Genomic DNA, 21,835 nt, shown 5'->3' with positions numbered 1-21,835 from the left:
AGGTGGCAATGCCGTTGCTGTGTATTTCTGATGGACAAATGCGGGAGTCCGTACACTCCAGGAGGGGTATCTATGGTGCCGTGGTCGGTTGTCCACTCTGGTGGGGGTGGTGGTTCCTCTTCCTCAGGCGGGATGGAGTGCACAAGATTCACTGGACGAGGTGGGGCTGCGTGGGGCTCCCTCCGAATCCTTGAGGGACAGCCAGACTGCAAATGTCCAGGTTGCCCACACCTGTAACATCTCCTCTCTGTGATACCCCCAGGTCGTGGTCGGAACTGTTGGGGCCCAGGATTGTGAGCTGTGATTGTCATCGGCATGCGGCTGGGTGGAGGGGCAGATCTAATGGAAGGGGGACGGGGCGCGGTCAAAGGCCGTGGTTCATTGTCCAGAAGCCTCCTCCATTGCGGTCGGATAGTAAGGGCTTCATCGGCCAGGGCTGCAGCGCTATCCACGGTGCACGGCGTGCGCTCCCGGACCCATTCCCGTACCTCTGCGGGGCACTTGGCAAGAAATTGTTCTATAAGGAACGCCTGTATAACATCTTCCACAGTAAAGGCGTTTTCTGCTTCCAGCCATCTCCGACATGCCTGGGACATCTTATGTGCATACATCCTAAACGATCCTCCCGTAGGGCATGGGAGGTCTCGGAACTTGGCCCTATATGAGTCTGGGGTGATAGCATGGTAATCCAGGATAGTCTGCTTTACAATGTTATAATCCCGATTCCGCTGTGAGTCAATGGTTCGGTAAGCCTCCGCCAGGCTACCGTTCAGGAGTCCCACTAACAAACGCATCCAGCCAGAGTGGGGCACCTCCATCACAGCACACTGCTGCTCAAAGTCCTTGAAGAACCCCTCCACATCTCCGGAAGCCTCATCAAATGGCTTAAACTCTGTCCGGGTGATCCGTACAGGCTCCCGGATCGTTGTGTTTACATTCCACATTGTGTTACTCCCTCTTTCAAGCTCCATTGCTTCTTGTCTCCGCCGTGCCCGGTGGGCAGCCTCCTCCTTGTACTCCTGAGAGACGCCTGGGCCCAGAACCGCCATCTCTTCTTCGTACCACCCCACCCACTGGCTTTTTGGGGTGGGGGTCCTCATCTCCAGTGCTCGTCCTTCAGACATATGGGAGTAGGTGGTCTGGCTAGCACCCACCAGTATATCGATTAAGGCCTCTTTAGTCAGTCCCTGGTAGTTCAGGCCCAAGTCTGGATACTGGATACAGTCCAATTTCTGTACTCACTCTATGTGTGGTTCCACATTGGGTTATGCTCTGTTGATCCCGCTGCTGCCACCAGTTGTCACGGGGTCCTTCTCCAAAATCACACAATCAACAGAGCAAGAGAATAGTGAACAATTCCAAGACCTTTACACTGTGTTCCAATTTATTATGCAAATTGGATTTAAGTGTCATAAAGATTTAATTGTTTTGTTTTTCAAATAAACTCGTGGATGGTATTGCGTCTCAGGGCTCAATGAATCACTGAAATCAATCTTAAACACATGTGATAATTAGTTTTCCAGGTGATTCTAATTAAAGGAAACCTACTCAAAAATGATGTTCCACATTATTATGCAGGTCACAGGTTTCAAGCAATATGGGAAATAAAAAGGATCTCTCTGCTGCTGAAAAGCGTTAAATAGTGCAATGCCTTGGACAAGGTATGAAAAAATTAGATATTTCACGAAAACTTAAGAGTGATCATCTAACTCTGATGAGATTTGTGACTGAAACAGAGCACAGACAGAGTTCAAGCAAATAAAGGCATAATGAGGAAGTTTTCTGCCAGACAAATTCATTGGATTAAGAGAGCAGCTGACAAAATACCATTACAAAGCAGCAAACAGTTATTTGAAGCTGCTGGTGCGTCTGGAGTCCCTCGAACCACAAGGTGTAGGATCCTTCAAAGGCTTGCTGTGGTGCATAAACCTACTATTTGGCCACTCCTAAACAGTGTTCGCAAGCAGAAACGGTTGCAGTGGGCCCAGACATACATGAAGACTAATTTTCAAACAGTCTTGTTTACTGATAAATGTCGAGCAACCCTGGACGGTCCAGATGGATGGAGTAGTGGATGGTTGGTGGATGGCCACCATGTCCCAACAAGGCTGCGACGTCAGCAAGGAGGTGGAGGAGTCATGTTTTGGGCTGGAATCATGGGGAACCAGCTGGTAGAGCCCTTTAAGGTTCCTGAAGGTGTGAAAATTACCTCAGCAAAGTAAATAGAGTTTCTGACTGACAACTTTCTTCCATGGTCTAAAAAGCAGAAACGTGCCTTCAGGAACAAAATCATCTTCATGCATGACAATGAATACCTCTGAGTAATTGGCTGCTATGGGCATAAAAGGAGATAAACTCATGGTGTGGCCACCATCTTCCCCTGACCTCAACCCTATAGAGAACCTTTGGAGTATCATCAAACAAAAGATCTATGAGGGTGGGAGGCAGTTCACATCAAAACAGCAGCTCTGGGAGGCTATTCTGACTTCATGCAAAGAAATACAAGCAGAAACTCTCCATAAACTCACAAGTTCAATGGATGCAAGAATTGTGAAGGTGATATCAATGAAGGACTCCTATGTTAACATGTAACTTGGCCTGTTAGGATGTTTTGGAGTTAAATAGCTTTTTTGTTCAGTTAATGTGACCTCCTAATGCTGCAAATTCCACAAATGAGCATTTTCAGTTCTTTAAATCATATCAAATGTTTAGAAATTCTACTGTGCCTAATAATTTGGAACAGTGCATTTTGAGTTTTTATTCATTTTGGAGATTATACTGTTATCATTGGGAGGTCTCTTCAATAAAATTTGATGTATACTCTAACGAGTGATGACTTTTATTAGACTGACTCATTTACACTGACCATTTAGGAAAATCCAAGAAAAATGTCATTTGCATAATAATTTGGAACATAGTGTATTTAGGCAAAACACAAAAGGTCCATATATACGATCCATCACACAAAGGATTAAATATTCCAGAACATGAATGCATTTCAGTAACAAGATAAAAGTCAAACAATCCAGCACAGAGGATAACAGTCCATATTCCCTTCTTTCTCTCTCTGAAGTGCTGTCTTCACCTCATGGGTCCACACAGGATCTGAATTCTCCCAGCTCCTGTCCTCTCCTTATGTCCAGGAGTAGTCAAACAGGTTGGGGTGGTTTTCATCTATTGTTATAGATAACAATACAGAACTGTGGGGAGAATATCAGTTGGCAAATAACAACTCATCCTACAAGATACAGTAAAGGCCCCGTCTCACATAGCGAGATCGCTAGCGAGATCGCTGCTGAGTCACAAGTTTTGTGACGCAACAGCGACCTCAGTAGCGATCTCGCTATGTGTGACACGTACCAGCGATCAGGCCCCTGCTGCGAGATCGCTGGTCGTGTCGGAACGGCCTGGGCCATTTTTTGATCGTTGAGGTCCCGCTGACATCGCTGAATCGGTGTGTGTGACACCGATCCAGCGATGTCTTCACTGGTAACCAGGGTAAACATCGGGTTACTAAGCGCAGGGCCGCGCTTAGTAACCCGATGTTTACCCTGGTTACCAAAAAAAAAACAAACAGTACATACTCACCATCTGATGCCCGTCAGGTCCCTTGCCGTCTGCTTCCTGCTCTGACTGAGCGCCGCAAAGTGAAAGTGAAAGTACAGCACAGCGGTGACGTCACCGCTGCGCTCTGCTCTCACTGTACGGCGACACTCAGTCAGAGCAGGAAGCAGACGGCAAGGGACCTGACGGACATCAGATGGTGAGTATGTACTGTTTGGTTTTTTTGGTAACCAGGGTAAACATCGGGTTACTAAGCGCGGCCCTGCGCTTAGTAACCCGATGTTTACCCTAGTTACCCGGGTGCTGCAGGGGGACTTCGGCATCGTTGAAGACAGTTTCAACGATGCCGAAGTCGTTCCCCTGATCGTTGGTCGCTGGAGAGAGCTGTCTGTGTGACAGCTCCCCAGCGACCACACAGCGACGCTGCAGCGATCAGCATCGTTGTCTGTATCGCTGCAGCGTCGCTGTGTGTGACGGGGCCTTAAGGGTACACTAAACGATTTACCAACGATCACGACCAGCGATAAGACCTGGCCGTGATCGTTGGTAAGTCGTTGTGTGGTCGCTGGAGAGCTGTCACACAGACTGCTCTCCAGCGACCAACGATGCCGAAGTCCCCGGGTAACCAGGGTAAACATCGGGTTACTAAGCGCAGGGCCGCGCTTAGTAACCCGATGTTTACCCTGGTTACCATCGTAAATGTAAAAAAAAAAAAAACAGTACATACTCACATTCCGGTGTCACGTCCCCCGCCGTCTGCTTCCTGCACTGACTGTGAGTGCCGGCCGTAAAGTAAAAGCAGAGCGCAGCGGTGACGTCACCGCTGTGCTGTGCTTTAATTTTTTAAATGGCCTATAAAAATGAGAATCTAGCTGCCAAAAGCAAGTATTACATTTTTTTTGTTTGCACGAGTTTTAATAGATTTTACCCCTTTGAGTTTCAATTTCTCAGCATTTTCAAGATCTCTGCTTCACCACTGAAATAAGATCAAACAGCCCAAATTTCTGTCCTGAGAGCGTTACAACGCATCGCTCTGGAGTGGGAGTCACAACGCATCGCTCTGGAGTGGGAGTCACAACGCATCGCTCTGGAGTGGGAGTCACAACGCATCGCTCTGGAGTGGGAGTCACAACGCATCGCTCTGGAGTGGGAGTCACAACGCATCGCTCTGGAGTGGGAGTCACAACGCATCGCTCTGGAGTGGGAGTCACAACGCATCGCTCTGGAGTGGGAGTCACAACGCATCGCTCTGGAGTGGGAGTCACAACGCATCGCTCTGGAGTGGGAGTCACAACGCATCGCTCTGGAGTGGGAGTCACAACGCATCGTTCTGGAGTGAATGCAATTGTAACAAACCCTCTCCATTCCTAAGGTTGAGGGGCTCGTAACGCAGGACCTGGTTAATATTCCGTGGCCACCGCCTCCAACCTACTGGCATCCTTGCACCTCTTCTGATAAGCCAGATGGCGCGATGTGATGCATGTGCACCTCAGCTCCATTCACAGCGGCCAGCAGAGCCTGGATCTCATGGTTCCACCACCCGATCATGGGAATAGTGCACATCCTGGCGGATGGTACCCCAGCCATCAGCAAGTTACCTACTACCTGGGGATAAGGGATACCTTGTTATTTTGGGGTGGGTGGTTAAGTTTTCATCCTCTGGATGTAAACATGAGTGATCCCATTCACATCAGTAAGCAGTGATCTTGAAAATAGGAACAAGAGACAAAAGGAGTTTAGAAAGTTGCAGAACGTTTCATTACTTTTCTCTCTCATTTTTTTTTTTTTTTTTGGTGTGAAGCAACATCAAAGGCTCCGGGGAATAATAAGTCGGCAATGTATTTACAGTGCGGAGTCTGTGAGTGAACGTTACTCAGTAATCCCAGCCATCGTGAGTCACGGTCACCGCTCATTACACACATTCCTAACTTTCCTTTACTCCAGAAATATTACCATAAACCCGTCCACGACACGTGTGGCCAAACAGGTTTTGCCGCGGTGCCCCGAGGTGGGTACTATGGTGCCAACTGCCGGATCATCACATGACGCCTCCGGGAAACCCCAGATGGTGCGTAAACCAGACTCCTTCTTACACCATGGGATCCACCATAGAAGCCGAGACGCCACTGTTCACAGAGCATCTATGTCAGGGCATGCTGGGGGGTGTAGTTTCACAACAGTTGGACTGATGCCACAGATACCAGAGAGAGACCCTGTAATATAGCAGAAGTTGGGGGGGGTCTTATTGGTTGTATAGGGCAGATCTTGCATCATCAGACCCTGGGGGCCTCCAAGATTTATCATGAGGGTAATGTTAATGAGAACAAGATGGGGTCAGGGTCTGTAATCCATCATGGGGCAGCTTTGCCTTTGGGGGTCAGATGACTGGAGAAAGTAAACATGCACAGCTCCCCTCAATACTTCTGTTTCTGGATGTAAACATTCACCCCTTTACCTGAGGCCCCAGAGACTACAGCAGTAATATAGTACCTCCGGCCACATCCTGACCCCAGTGAAGAGAACGCCTGTCATTCAAGAGGATCTACCATCCATGTGGTAAGTAATGGAGCGCCCTCGCCCCTCTGCAGAACCTGCTGCATTTACAGAGGATCAGGCCATTTCAAATAGTTTTCCGACAGACTTTTGGCAAAAATTATTTGCCGAATCGTGGCCTGTGTGTTTTAAAGTTTGTGGCAATTTGAAACTCTGCTGTCAAAGAAAAGGATCATCTTACACAGATAGACTTCCCCTCCATAATGATTGACAATCGATCCATCAGCGCCCGGCTATCTCCGCCTGTCCCAAGCAGAATGAGCCAGGAGCCCCCAGACACAAGATCGGTGGGGATCACTGAAAATCAGAAAGTGATCTCTTGTCTTGTGCAGAGATGGCAACTTGCAAAGTTGGGAAACCCCTTAACTAAAATTTTTACAGCAACAGGCTGAAAACTTGCAAATCTCTAATAATTCTCAGCAGGTGAGGATTCGCTACAATTGTATCTGGAGTGGACAACCTGCTGTGATCTAAACACGTCAGTAGCAAAATTCAGGAGAATTCTATAGACTGGATACAATTGTAACAATCTGCATGAGGTCTTTTTAACAACGTTTCCATTCACTGACTGCACACAGATAATAAATCGGTGAAGAATAGAAAAAGTATATAAGAAAGTAGTAAAACACTATAGATCGGTTAATATTCTTTTCCGTAAGATCTGAAGTCCCCTGTAGGTCTCATAACATTTTCTTGAATAGAACTAGGACTTCTAAATACATAGGCTGGACCGATACATTGTAACAAAATCACTGGGCAGGCCGACCAAGGGAAAAGCAGATCGCCGGGCAGGCCCACCAAGGGGAAAGCGGATCGCTGGGCAGGCCCACCAAGGGGAAAGCGGATCGCCGGGCAGGCCCACCAAGGGGAAAGCGGATCGCCGGGCAGGCCCACCAAGGGGAAAGCGGATCGCCGGGCAGGCCCACCAAGGGGAACGCGGATCTCAAGCAAGCGGGTCTGGTGTTCATAGAGACATCAATGCAATTGCAATTTAGCCAGGAGAGATTTAAGCAAACACAGAGAGGCGCGATCAAAAAGGGTCATGGAGAGAGGTATGTTCCCAGGAGCCAGCAGACTGTGCCAGGCCTGCCAACAGTTACTTCAGCTAAATTTGGGATAGACACATATATGGAAGAAGGGCGTGATCACGTCGCCCCAGACACAAGGCTTAACCCTTTCACCTGGCAGTAGCTGGCTCTGCCATGCTGCTCGCATCCTCGGGATTAGCTGTGAGATGGATTAGAGAGGATTCAGCTGCAAGGAAAGAAACAAAAACCAAGAACCTGCAATATGGCACGTGATCCGGAGAATCGGCGGCATCATGGCACAGACAAGGATACCCCGGCGTACCACCACAATACCCTCTCTATTGTACCCCATACAGGACGAGGGTCGAGACCTCCAGAGAGGAGGGATGCTCGGCCTGGAGATCACTGTCACAAGAGGCTTTCACGGCCAGCGGAGGATTATAGTAGGGATTGCAGGCGGGAGGGTCACTAAGGGGCATCGGCGGAAAACATTACAAGCAGTGACTTGTAGAGCCAGAAATAGCCATGGAGGGGGCAGAAACCAGGAGGTGCAAAGGGGGGACACGAGCGCTGCAGAACAATGCACTGATAACCCAGAAGATCGAGGAAGATGGCATAGAATATTGTGGGGTGTAAGGGATCAATATAGCTTTACTCAGCCCCTCCCCCCAAATAAACGCATAGCGACTGAGGCAACAGGGTCCATGTAACATCACACACGAGGAAGGCGGACAAGCAGCGCAACAAGGATGACAACAAATATGCTTACACTCCCCCCCCCCAATACTGCAGTGCGATCCCCAGAGCTTACACTCCCCCCCAATACTGCAGTGCGACCCCAGAGCTTATACTCCCCCCCAATACTGCAGTGACCCCAGAGCTTACACTCCCCCAATACTGCAGTGACCCCAGAGCTTACACTCCCCCCAATACTGCAGTGCGACTCCAGAGATTACACTCCCCCCAATACTGCAGTGACCCCAGAGCTTACACTCCCCCCAATGCTGCAGTGCGACCCCAGAGCTTATACTCCCCCCAATGCTGCAATGCGACCCCAGAGCTTACACTCCCCCCAATGCTGCAGTGCGACCCCAGAGCTTACACTCCCCCCAATCCTGCAGTGCGACCCCAGAGATTACACTCCCCCCAATCCTGCAGTGCGACCCCAGAGCTTACACTCCCCCCAATCCTGCAGTGCGACCCCAGAGCTTACACTCCCCCCAATCCTGCAGTGCGACCCCAGAGCTTACACTCCCCCCAATCCTGCAGTGCGACCCCAGAGCTTACACTCCCCCCAATCCTGCAGTGCAACCCCAGAGCTTACACTCCCCCCAATCCTGCAGTGCGACCCCAGAGCTTACACTCCCCCCAATCCTGCAGTGCGACCCCAGAGCTTACACTCCCCCCAATCCTGCAGTGCGACCCCAGAGCTTACACTCCCCCCAATCCTGCAGTGCGACCCCAGAGCTTACACTCCCCACAATACTGCAGTGCGACCCTAGAGCTTACACTGCCCACAATACTGCAGTGACCCCAGAGCTTAACTCCCCCCAATCCTGCAGTGCGACCCCAGAGCTTACACTCCCCCAATACTGCAGTGCGACCCTAGAGCTTACACTGCCCACAATACTGCAGTGCGACCCTAGAGCTTACACTCCCCCAATGCTGCAGTGACCCCCTGTGCCCTCTGACCTCCGCCCCCATTACCTTCAGCGGGGCCTCCAGCAGTTTGTGCACGGCCGGCAGATGCTCGCTCAGGACGGCGCTCTCCGGGAAGTTGTACACCGGGGGTCTCCGCGGCTCCGGGAAGTTGGTGCAAATGAAAGGATCCATGTCATCCAGGTACTGCACCCGGCACTGGACTGACGCCATGGCGGCGGAGGACCGACCTCCGCCCGGCTCCCCGGTCACTGCAGTGCTCACACTGGCGGCAGCGCTACGCCCGCGCCGCCGCTCTCACCGGGGGCCGGGCCGGGGCCGTGACGTCACCGGGGGCGGGTACTGCGGTGTATAGGGGAGAGAGCGCTGGACAGAGGCGAGGCTGAGTGCGTGTGAGTGAGTGACGAGTTGGAGAATGTCACTGAGGTGAATGTCACAGTCTTGCTGCTCGCCGAGGGGGACAGAGAGACTGAGGAGAATGTCACAGAGGGGGGCAGAGAGACTGAGGAGAATGTCACAGAGGGGGACACTGACAGAGACTGAGGAGAATGTCACAGAGGGGGACAGAGAGACTGAGGAGAATGTCACAGAGGGGGGCAGAGAGACTGAGGAGAATGTCACAGAGGGGGACGCTGAAAGAGAGACTGAGGAGAATGTCACAGAGGGGGACAGAGAGACTGAAGAGAATGTCACAGAGGGGGACAGAGAGACTGAGGAGAATGTCACAGAGGGGGGGGACAAATAGACGCTGAGGGAAAGAGCGCAGGACGGAGACTGAAGAGAATGTCACAGAGGGGGATAAAGACTGAGGAGAATGTCACAGAGGGGGACAGAGAGACTGAGGAGAATTTCACAGAGGCGGACAGAAACACTGAGGGGGATAAAGAGACACTGATGAAGAGGGGTAGAGACACTGAAGGACAGAGACACAGAGCGCAGGATGGAGACTGAGGAGAATGTCACAGAGTGGCACAAAGAGACTGAGAAGAATGTCACTGAGGGCGACGGAGAGATGGGAATGTCACAGGGGGACAGAGACACTGAGGAGAATGTCACAGGGGGACAGAAACACTGAAGATAATGTCCCTGAGGGACAGAGACACTGAGGAGAATGTCACAGGGGGACAAAGACACTGAAGATAATGTCACTGAGGGACAGAGAGACTGAGGAGAATGTCACTGAGGGACAGAGAGACTGAGGAGAATGTCACTGAGGGACAGAGAGACTGAGGAGAATGTTACAGAGGGGGACAGAGAGAGACTGGGGAGCATGTCACAGGGGGACAGAGACTGAGGAGAATGTCACTGAGGGGCACAAAAACTGAAGAGAATGTCACTGAGCGGGACAGAGAGACTGAGGAAAATGTCACTTGGGACGGAAGAGACTGAGGAGAATGTCACTGAGGGGTACAGAGAGACTGAGGAGAATGTCACTGAGGGGGACGGAGAGACAGGAGAATGTCACTGAGGGGGACGGGAGAGACTGAGGAGAATGTCACTGAGGGGTACAGAGAGACTGAGGAGAATGTCACAGGGGGATAGAGAGACTGAGGAGAATGTCACAGGGGGACAGAGAGACTGAGGAGAATGTCACGGGGATGGAGAGACTGAGGATAATTTCACAGAGAGACACTGAGGGACAGAGACACAGAGCGCGGGACGGAGACTGAGGAGAATGTCACTGAGGGAGAGAGAGACACTGAGGAAGAGGCTGAGTGGGGAAAGAGACATTGAGGAGCAGAGCACAGGACAGGGGCTGAGGACCATGTCACAGAGGGGGACAGAGACACCGAGGGGGAGAGATGGATGGAGAGACTGTCAATGTAGAGAGAAGGATGGAGAGACTGTCACTGTAAAGAGAGGGAGACAGTCACTGTAGAGAGAAGGATGGATAGACTGTCACTGTAGAAAGAATGATGGAGACGCTGTCAATGTAGAAAGAAGGATGGAGACACTCACTGTAGAGAGAGGGATGGAGAGACTGTCATTGATAGGAAAACTGTGGAGAAACTATGACTGAGGAGAGACATGTAGAGACCAGGGCTGTGGAGTCGGAGTTAGTTTTGGTTGGAGTTGGAGTCGGTAGAAATGTACCGACTCTGACTCCAGCTTTTAAAAAAATGTATTAATATTTCATAATTGAACTTTCATATGAATTTTATAAATGTTACTCAAATATATATGTTCTATCAAACTATGAACAACAGTGATAAGCAGTTCTGCTGGAGGTAGAGACATTTCTTACTTCTTATGTGTCACTGTTCTCCACTGCCCTTATCTAATCTTATTCTTGGTTAACCTCATGGTGCCCCAACCCCCCCTACTTACAATGTATGAAAGTGAAAATATGTTGCAAATTCTTAGTAGTAAAGCTCCTCATCTAGACTAGATGTTTACTAGGTGTGCGTCTTCCAAGCATCTCACAGCTGCTACTCAGAAGAGGAAGACTGTAAGAAGTATTATCCTTTCAACAAACTTTGCATCAGTTAACTGTGAGTACATGAGGAATAACAGTATTACTGACCACTATATCAGTTGTACGACCTGGCAATAATTTTGTACAATTGTTTTTAGGAAAAACAATTGTCATTTGGATTGTGAATGCAGAATTAAAAACCTGAGAATGTCAAAAAAGCGTCATATTAAATCAGCTGTATTTGAACATTTCACCATCACTCAAGATAGAAAACATTATGTCTGTCAGTGTATGACAAATGATCCAGACGAAAACAAATGCTGTGAAACCAAGATCAGTGCATATTCAGGCAAAGATAAAAATGCTCCTACCAGAGCTTCTAATCTAAAGAGACATTTACAGCGCTTTCATCCAGAAGTACTGAAAGCAGTGGATGAGAAAGACTGCATCCAAACCAATGAACCAGTGCCCAGCTCTTCCAGCCAAACAAAGGAGCAGAGAACTTTGCAGCCATCAGTTGCAAGATATTTTGTCAGTGACAGTTCCTGTGACAATGACAGTAGATACATTTAAAAAACAGATCATAGAGCTTGTTGTAAAGGATAGTGTGCCTATTTCATTATTTTCACGACCAGCTTTTATGTGTCTGAATGGTGAAATGGCCCGCAAGCTTGATGTTTCTCTGGAGAGAGAGAGTATTAGAAAATTAGTAATCGAAGAAGCTTTTAAACAAAAGGAAGAACTTAAAAAAACTCTCAAGGGACTCTTTCTGTTTCTTAAAATGGATGCCTGCACACGTCACAGAGTGAACTATTTTGCTATCAATGTCCGATCTGTTTGTGAGAAAAATGAAATAGTTACCAAGACATTGGCAGTAAAAGACACCAAAGCTCATCACACCAGTGAGTTTCTCCAGGTCTTGGTGGAAAAAGTTCTGCAAGACTATGAACTTAAAAAAGAGCAAGTTCTTTCTGTCGTAACTGACAATGCTTCAAATATGATAAGTACTATTAAGCTAATGAATGAGAGTAATGATGGTGACTAGCAGCTAGAAGAACATTCTGGGTCCACAGACACAGAAATGTTTGAAATAGAGGAACACAGTATTGTAACTGAGGAGCAAACTGAAGTTGCTTCAGATGAACAGCAACATGATAGTTTAGATGATCTTGTTGAAACTGTGTCAATACGTTCTTTCATCCATCACATGCGCTGTGTTGTGCATACGCTACAGCAGGCTATAAGAGACAGTCTGCAAGAAGGACATGCTGCTGCACTGATTGGCAAGGTGAGAAAATTGGCTACTGTTGCCAGAACCCCTAAAGTTGACTCAATTTTGAAGAGACGTGCTGGAAAAGGGGCAATTATTGATCAAGCCACACGATGGGGCAGTACTTACTTAATGATTCAGCGCTTGGTTGAACTGAAAACCTTTCTTGTAGACATGGATAACCCTCAACTGACGCTAAATGAAAGTCAGTGGAATCAGGTGACTGAGCTGGAAAAATTGCTAGAGCACCCATTTACAGTGACTAAAAAATTACAAGCAGAGGACTTAACTCCAGGTATTTTCTTAAAGGAGAGGAAGAACCTGATGTTTCGCCTGTCCCAAAGAGGAGGGTTAATTGCAAGTGGCATTGCTACATCAATGAAACGGAGAGAGGAGCTACTATTACAAAATAACATTCTTTTGGCAGCTGTTTATGTAGACCCAATGCATCAGATTCTTCTAGATGATCAACAGCTAACTAAAGGAAAAGGAGCTCTGTTTGAAATAGCAGTAAGGATGAAAGGGTTGCAGAACAGTCAGGAGGAACAAGAAGAATTTGGTCGTCCTGCCACATCTTCACCCTCATCAACTGATGAAGAATTTCATTTTGAAAAATATTTGGATCACAAGGACCGTGCAAAGCGTTCCCGCATAGAAGAGTCATCCCCATCAAAGAACACAGCCAGTACATTTCAGCAGAATTTTTCATGTGCACTAAAAGAAATTGAGAAATTTGACCGTTCATCAAAAATAACAGTGCAACAAGCGATTCCTCTGTATCCTGACATTGTCAGAGATGTTGCCCGAGTGGTTACTGCTTTGCCACCAACGCAAGTTAGTGTAGAGAGGTTGTCCTCTGCTCTCAAAATAATTAGATCAGATTTGAGGGCATCCACGAAGGAGGATCTGACAGAGGCAATACTTGTTCTGATGACAAATTTATAGATTTCTTCTTATTAACTGCATAAGTGTTTTTTGCATATTTACTTACAAGAGTTTAGAAAAGTTTATAAAAGTTATTTGCTATATTCTAATTGTATTCTAATAAATATAGTTTTTGCTCTAAGTGGTCTGATTACTTATATGATGGTGAGAAACTGAATAAGCACGATGTTAATATTTTACAACAGTAAATTTATTGTTACGAATTGGCCATTTATGAAGGAGTCGGAGCCGGAACCTGATAAAATCCAGGAGTCGGAGTCGCAACTGTGGCTTACCGACTCCACAGCCCTGGTAGAGATGGTCCCTGAGGGGAGAGCAGTAGAGACAGTCAGTGTTAGAGTGCAGCTGTCCCTTTGTGACAGTTCCCCTGTTACATTCAGCCTTTGGTAACAGGCGGTGCCGACCTGCGCTCCCCATCATGTCGGGGCTGATGTCTATGACCATAAATCTGAGCCGTCACATCTAGGCCTCACAAGGTCCGTGCTCCCGGCTCCCCCCCCCCCCTTCCCCGTCCTCCGCGCTCCCGGCTCCCCTCACGTCCTCCGCGCTCCCGGCTCCCCCCGTCCTTTGCGTGCGTGGCTGCCCCCTTCCTTTGGGCGTGTGGCTCCCCCCTTCCTTGGCGCTTCAGGTCCCACAAATAAAGTGACAGTTCTGCGACTTGTAATCCACGTGTGCAGTCATGTGACCTAAAATCCAGAAATGTCACTATCACCTCAGCTCCCACAATGCTCTGCTCCCAGGTATCAGGAAGTCAGCACAACCTTGTATTTAATTTTAAGTGTAAGGGTATGTTTCCACGTTCATCCACAGCATCCAACCCGCAGCGTCCAGATGTTACAGCATAGTGGATGAGATTTGAAGAAATCCCATCTCCACAATGCACGCAAGGACGTCTCTGGCTTCCCTGCGGAGGCGGACATGCGGCGTGTCTTTCGAAACCGCAGCATGTCTCCGCAGCGCTTTGGACGGAGCAGACTTGGTTTCTGCCCATGGAAACATACCCTAAATGGTAAAAAAAAAAAAGTGGGCAGTGTTTACTCTTCTTTTATTCCTTCTACTTCCTTTTTTTTTTTTTTAGAATCTGCCAAACAATTCAATACAATTTTTTTAAATCAATTTTCAGATTCAGGCGATGTAAAAGTAATGACAGATGAAGAACTGACATCAGGTGTGTGTATTATTCTAATTTTTTTTGTGTGGGGTTGGGGCTGTAACACTAGAATATTGTTAGATGTGTTTATAATATGAATATAAAGAACTTATAAATATACTTTCTTTTGCAAAAGTTTCCTTACTTTCCTACATCACTGTAGTCTCGGTCCATAAACAGGGTCGGTTTTGCTCCTTTCGTCAGAGGTTGATAACTAGCGATACGCCATTGAAGAAGAGAACACTCCTTAGGCCGGGGTCACACTGGCTCCTTCTCCAGTTGGAAGCAATAGGACCTGATGGCTTGAAAAGTAACCTTTAGCATCCTGCTTTTCCCACAGATATGAGACTGGTTTTAATAAAGTTCTATGGTGTGATGGATTTATCCCCAAACCCAGTTATTACCTCTAAATATGAAGGCTAAAACTTTACCCCTGATTTCCCATAGGACTCCTTCTAGGAACATCTTTATTAATAAGTCATGGTTACTGATCGAATTTTCACAGTGAAGAATTGAATGACGGCTCTTTAATTATATACGACCTTCGTAATGTTGTACAATCCTGATAGATTTTTTTATTTCAATTCACACCTGTCTCTTAGCCATCTGCATTTGCTTCCGTCACCCCCTCCAAATTCTCTCCCTCTGGGTGACATCACTGCATATTTTCGGTTTCAATTATCACATGTCTGCTGATGTCAAGCAAATCCGCTCCTTAACCTCAGACCTCTGCTGCAGTTCAGCGTAACATAATATCCAACAGAGACTGTAGCGTTGGAAGCGACTCTGTAATGTGTCACTGACCGAAAACCTTCACTTTCAACTTGTTGCTGACTGACGAGAAAGAAAAAAAAACTCCTTAATTTCGACCCTTTAAGTTGTAAAACCTGAGCTGGAACCCAAGACCCGAAGAGAATCAATGATGAAAGCGAGCCGTTCGCCATGAAACGTGGCTCTCCACATCCACCTAGATGGCTTGGCATTCTCTTACTGCGACCTCTGATCATGTTACCAATTTTACTATTACTAAATGGTTCCCATCTGTGTACGGAGGAGGGGGGATGTGAAGTAATCGGGGATGAATCAAGGCTACAAATGATCTTGTTTTCGTGTCTCTGTGCAGTAGCTTTTGTCACATCCTCAGGGTAAAAACCTGCATTTTATTACGTTTTATCGTCTCGACGGCTTCTCGCAATGTTCGAAGAGAACATGCAAACCAAGCCATCCCAAAGAATACCTGTCCTGTCACAACAGCCTCACCTTGACGACCGGCAATGTAAGATTGAGAAAGAGTCATGTCAAGACTATGATCAGCCTGTCCGTGCTTCGCACCTAGGATTGCTCCCTTCCCAATAATCATGCAATGTAAACAGATCGTTCTGTGCTCATCAGAAGTGCGGGCGGTCTTTCTAAAACATCAAGACCGCCGATCGACCGGTGGAAACCCAACGTTATTAAATTCAACTTTCCCCACCTTCTTGGGGAGTGTCCCTGAGATGAGAAGAAGCCATCGTCTTTGCTCCTCCTTGCATCGCTGAAACGCTTATTTAGTCGACAGCTATCTCAATCTTGATGGACACGCTATATGATTCCCCACCTGTTCTGCTCGTAAACGCCTAAGGGCACTTTTACACTTGACGATAAACTAGTAACTACAAGCGCTTACGTATAGCGACTTAAGAGACTTTCATATGCAGAATTAGTTAACGCTTTTTTCGTAGTATCGATCACTTTCGAGGTGTTTTCACTTTTCTTGTCCCATAGCCATTAGTAGATTCAGTTTTACCTTTGGAATAAAAACCGATTATTATTTTTCGGCTCTCAGACCTAACATGCAGATTCTCATTGATGGTGCAACTGCTGTTAGCTTACACAAGGCTGTGATTGCAAAAGAAAATAAATCTGCCGGGTACATTTTTACAATGCTGATTCAGCCATTGGGTATGAATAAAGGATTGAGTGGTTGTGGTACGTAGTGACTTGTAACTAGTATATCTTTAAGATGTTGTTGTCATCAATGGGACACCTGATAGATACGCCGCTAGGGAGGGTTCTGTTTGTATTATAGACCAGTGTTTTGTCACAATAGACCTCATAGTTTGCCATTCGCCGCGACCACTCAATCCTTTTGGATCCAGAGGTCCTACTCATGGATGTTCCCTCGTGGCCAAGGTCTTGCCTTCACCAATGTCTCCGGCTGTACTACATTTGAATCTGCGATGGCAAACGCTAATACAGTCATGGCCGAAAGTGTTGGCACCCTTGAAATTGTTTCAGAAAATTAAGTATTTCTCCCAGAAAATTATTGCAATTACACACGTTTTGTTATGCATGGGTTTATTTCCTTTGTGTGTATTGGAACAACACAAAAGTACAGATAATAAAAGGCAAATTGGACATAATTTCATATAAAACACCAAAAATGAGCCGGACAAAATGGTTAATATTTGGTTGCACCCTGTGGAATAAATAACTGCAGTCAATCGCTTTTTCTAAGCTTCTTAGGGTATGTCTCCACGGTACGGATGGGCGGCGGTATCGCCGCAGCGGCGAAGCCGCTCGGCGCTAAGCCCCGCCCCCTTAATGGGACACGATCATGCCGGATGTGTTAACTCTTCACATCCGGGATGATCGCTCTCTCCCATAGGGCCCTGTGATATGCCTTGCGGGGACGCTGCGTCCCCGCAAGGTGTACGGGCATGCTGCGATCTGAAAAGACACGCAGCATGTCCGTAGTCGCAGGGCCGCCGCGTGCGGGTTTCCACGCATAGTGGAGACAGGATTTCATCAAATCCCCTCCACTATGCAGGAACATCTGGACGCTGCTTGTTTGACGCTGCAGCGCTGCGCAGCGTCAAACAAGCAGCGTTTCCTGAACGTGGAAACATACCCTTACACATCTTCTCTGGAGTTTTGGACCACTCTTGTTTTGCAAATTTCTCCCGGTCTCTCATATGGGAAGGTGCCTTCTCCCAACAGCAATTAAGATCTTTCCACAGGTGATCAATGACATTTGTCCGTGAAAAAACTGACCTCACTTGCAAGGATTTCCTGTTTGTTAGGCAATCCATGCATGTGTTGTGGCTGTCGAACCGCCACGTGACATTGCGGACGCATGGACTCAAAGTCACTCGGTTAGCACCCGAGCATGCTCAGATAACACCTTTTCCGAGCACGTTCGCTCATCACTACTGCTGATATATAAACACAGAAGCCATAGGGTAACAATTGAGATGAAAATTATTTTTTCAGACTTTTTCCTACGCCAGTGTAAACAGCTTCACAGATACACCATAGCCTTTTTCCTCTTCTAAGTCAGAAAGACCATAAATACAGAATCTTATCCGCATTTCCACTGACTCTCAGCAGAGTCTTAATTACATGTAGTTATAGTGTAACTGGGTTTTGCAAAAGGGAAAACTCTACCTCTCCGCCGCCTGTGGTGCTATAACAAAACCTGAGGAGGAATACTTTCCTGAGTATATTTATATTGGCGGAGCAGATGAGCTAATTATGCGCTGTCAGATTATGTTACGGCGTCAGTTTTTCTGTCTTTGCTTTTCTGTGAACGAGGACGTATAAGAACAGAAGGACAAAAACTTATAAAGATCTTCAGAATTATATTATTTTGTTTACACCCAAATCAACTTATACATACTCCCATGAATATTAAGTTATAAGTATATGGATGTGAACATTGATGTAGACCAGGGATGTCACATTCAAATACACAGAGGACCAAAATCATAAGCTTGGACAAAGTTATTGGCCAACATTCATATTTATTGCAATAAAAAATGTCTACAATTGAGGAAGTTTTTCCTTATTATCAAATATAACAAACTTTTTCATAAGGAAACAAACAAAGTACATTTTAATTAATAGGTATTAGAATAAAATGTTGGAATAACATAATGTGTTATGCAAGAGCTGTAAAAGCCTATGGCCTAATATGAATATGATGCAAACTTAAGTGCCCCCAAACACCGTAAGATAGCCCCACCCCTCTCTCCATCCCCCTGACAAAGAATGGTGACTTCCATCAAAGTATGATTCCCACACTATAATCCCCGCAAAGCCCTCCATACGGTATAATGGCCACAAAAATTGCTCCATAGAGTAGAATGACCCCCACATAGTCATCCATACAGCATAACTTGGCACTGCATTGCCTTCCATACTGTATAATGGTTACATAGTGCTGCATACAGTATAATGGTTCCACATAGTGCTGCATACAGTATAATGGTCCCACATAGTGCTCCATGCAGTATAATGGTCCCACATAGTGCTCCATACAGTATAACCAGGCCTGCCTTGCCTTCCATACAGTATAATGTGCCCAAATAGTGCTCCATACAGTATATCGGCACCCTGCATTGCCTTCCATACAGTACAACAGTACATACATCGGTCCACATAGTGCTCTATACAGTATAATGGCTCCATATAGTGCTCCATACAGTATAATGGGCCCACATAGTGCTCCATGCACTATAATGGGCTCCACGTAGTGCTCCATACAGTATAATGGGCCATACATAGTGCTCCATACAGCACAATATACCCCACATAGTGCTTCATGTAGTATAATGGGACCCACAAGTGCATCATATAGTATAATGGACCCCACATAGTGCTCCATATAGTATAATGGCCCCCACATAGTGCTCCTTACAGAATAATTGGCTCCACATAGTCCTTCATGCAGTGGAGGCCTCACAAGTGCACCATACAGTATAATGGAACCCACATAGTCCTCCATACAGTATCATGGGCTCCACAAAGTGCTCCATACAGTATAATGGCTTCACATAGTCCTCTATACAGTATAATGGCCCTACATAGTGCCCCATACAGTATAATTGCCCCACATAGTGCCCCATACAGTATAATTGCCCCACATAGTCCTCTATACAGTATAATGGGCACCACATAGTCCTCCTTACAGTATAATGGACACCACATAGTCCTCCACACAGTATAATGAGCACCACATAGTCCTCCATACAGTACAATGGGAACCCCATAGTCCTCCATACAGTATAATTGGCACCACATAGTCCTCCATATAGTACAATGGGAACACCATAGTCCTCCATACAGTATAATGGGCACCACATAGTCCTCCATACAGTATAATGGGCACCACATAGTCCTCCATACAGTATAATGGGCACCACATAGTCCTCCATACAGTATAATGGGCACCACATAGTCCTCCATACAGTATAATGGGCACCACATAGTCCTCCATATAGTATAATGGGCACCACATAGTCCTCCATACAGTATAATGGGCACCACATAGTCCTCCATACAATACAATGGGAACCCCATAGTCCTCCATACAGTATAATGACCACAAAAAAGTGTTCCATACAATATAATGGGAATCTTCTCTTCATGGTGTCTTCAGGTTCTCTGCACATCTCGGTACAGCGGGTGCATTCTAATGACGTAATCGCGCCTGCTGCACTGAGACATCAGACGCAGAGTGTGGGAATGATGGGAGAGGGATTGTCAGCTGACGCTCCCTCCTCCATCATTGCTCTCTACTATATTGGCATCTAGGATGCCAATATAGTTGAAAATGTGATGCCGGGTGAAAGGTCAGTGCCAGGCGGGGGACCCGCCAGGTGTTGTTGGCCAAGTACACTTGGGGAACTTGCCCGGCGTTGCGGGCCAAATATACTCACCCTGCGGGCCAGAATTTGACATGTGATGTAGATGGTGATTAGGATCAACACAAAGTTTTCTTGACACTGGACCTGATCGAAAATTGGAGGGGATATGTCATCAGATTCTTGTAGTAGAACAGCTCTTGGCTTTGGGGTTGTTCTTTTTTTTATCAGACGTTTACATAGATGTCGTCTATACATTGGCCTTTTTCAGAGGAACACTCTGGTTCTGACGTGAATAGGACAATAAATTGGCCAAACATTTGGGATTTCTGACAGAAACTTGTCACTTGGCCGGTTTGTGAAGGTCGATGCTTAAAACGTTGCCGACAGTTGGCAAAAAAGGATCCAAATCTACCTATTTAGAATTCTAAAATGTCTAGTGTATGGACCACTCTCCCCATTCTTCTCCATTGCTGAGAAATATAATCCCGGCATACAGATAAGATCAGCTGCTGCCAGAGGCGTGATGTCCTCACAATCCTTGTAGATTGTCTCACAATAGGAGAGTTAAGGTACCTTCACACGAAACGACGCTGCAGCGATAGCGACAACGATGCCGATCGCTGCAGCGTCGCTGTTTGATCGCTGGAGAGCTGTCACACAGACCGCTCTCCAGCGACCAACGATGCCGAGGTCCCCGGGTAACCAGGGTAAACATCGGGTTGCTAAGCGCAGGGCCGCGCTTAGTAACCCGATGTTTACCCTGGTTACCAGCGTAAAATGTAAAAAAAACAAACACTACATACTTACATCCGCGTCCCCCGGCGTCCGCTTCCTGCACTGACTGACTGACTGAGCGCCGGCAGTAGCAGGGCACAGCGGTGACGTCACCGCTGTGCTGTGCTTTCACTTTCACTTTGCGGCGCTCAGTCAGTGTGGGAAGCAGACGGCGGGGGATGCGAATGTAAGTATGTAGTGTTTGTTTTTTTTACATTTTACACTGGTAACCAGGGTAAACATCGGGTTACTAAGCGCGGCCCTGCGCTTAGTAACCCGATGTTTACCCTGGTTACCAGTGTAAAATATCGCTGGTATCGTTGCTTTTGCTGTCAAACACAACGATACACGGCGATCGGACGACCAAATAAAGTTCTGAACTTTATTCAGCGACCAGCGACATCACAGCAGGATCCTGATCGCTGCTGCGTGTCAAACTAAACGATATCGCTAGCCAGGACGCTGCAACGTCACAGATCGCTAGCGATATCGTTACAAAGTCGTTTCGTGTGAAGGTACCTTTACTGTTGTCAACACTGAATAGGAAGCTGGAAGATGAAAGCTCCCAATTGTCTTGTCAGCTTCCAATGATACATGTCAGCTACTTTCCAGGTACAAGCACAATAGTGGAAAAAAGGGAAGCGTGCAGCTAACATTGAAATGTAAAATACACCGACCCTGGGGGAGTAAGGTAGAGGGACAGTTATGGCTCCTCCTCCATTGTTTGCTAATGTTGAGGATAATATGGTTTGGAAGGAAGTGTTTGCACCTCTCTTATGGTTGCAGTGTACATTGTCAACTGAATCCACCACCAAGCAATATTGAAAATGTTGGTGGAGATAAGGATCA

The 21,835-nt window shown here is 46.9% G+C and overlaps 1 protein-coding gene and 1 long non-coding RNA gene across 6 annotated transcripts in view; one reads left to right on the top strand and one right to left on the bottom strand.

The window, feature by feature from the left end:
- Positions 1-9,117, bottom strand: part of FHOD1 (formin homology 2 domain containing 1) — a 65,884-nt gene extending 56,767 nt beyond the window's left edge. For 3 of the 5 annotated variants that reach the window (XM_077288786.1, XM_077288789.1, XM_077288790.1), the window contains exon 1: positions 8,853-9,117. In XM_077288786.1, coding sequence (XP_077144901.1) covers positions 8,853-9,017 — 165 coding nt within the window. In that variant the 5' untranslated portion in view covers positions 9,018-9,117. The remainder of the gene's footprint in view (positions 1-8,852) is intronic. The other 2 variants (XM_077288788.1, XM_077288787.1) reach the window with 1 other exon arrangement.
- LOC143807347 (uncharacterized) overlaps positions 1-21,835 on the top strand; it is a 96,567-nt gene that overhangs the window by 3,105 nt on the left and 71,627 nt on the right. Inside the window, exon 2 of the long non-coding RNA XR_013221704.1 lies at positions 14,559-14,603. This is a non-coding gene — a long non-coding RNA (uncharacterized LOC143807347). The remainder of the gene's footprint in view (positions 1-14,558; positions 14,604-21,835) is intronic.

Source organism: Ranitomeya variabilis, chromosome 2 (assembly GCF_051348905.1).
Source record: "Ranitomeya variabilis isolate aRanVar5 chromosome 2, aRanVar5.hap1, whole genome shotgun sequence".
In the NCBI taxonomy this organism is placed as follows: domain Eukaryota; kingdom Metazoa; phylum Chordata; class Amphibia; order Anura; family Dendrobatidae; genus Ranitomeya; species Ranitomeya variabilis.
Note: the sequence above shows the minus strand (reverse complement) of the source record. Positions and strands in the feature narration are given on the sequence as shown.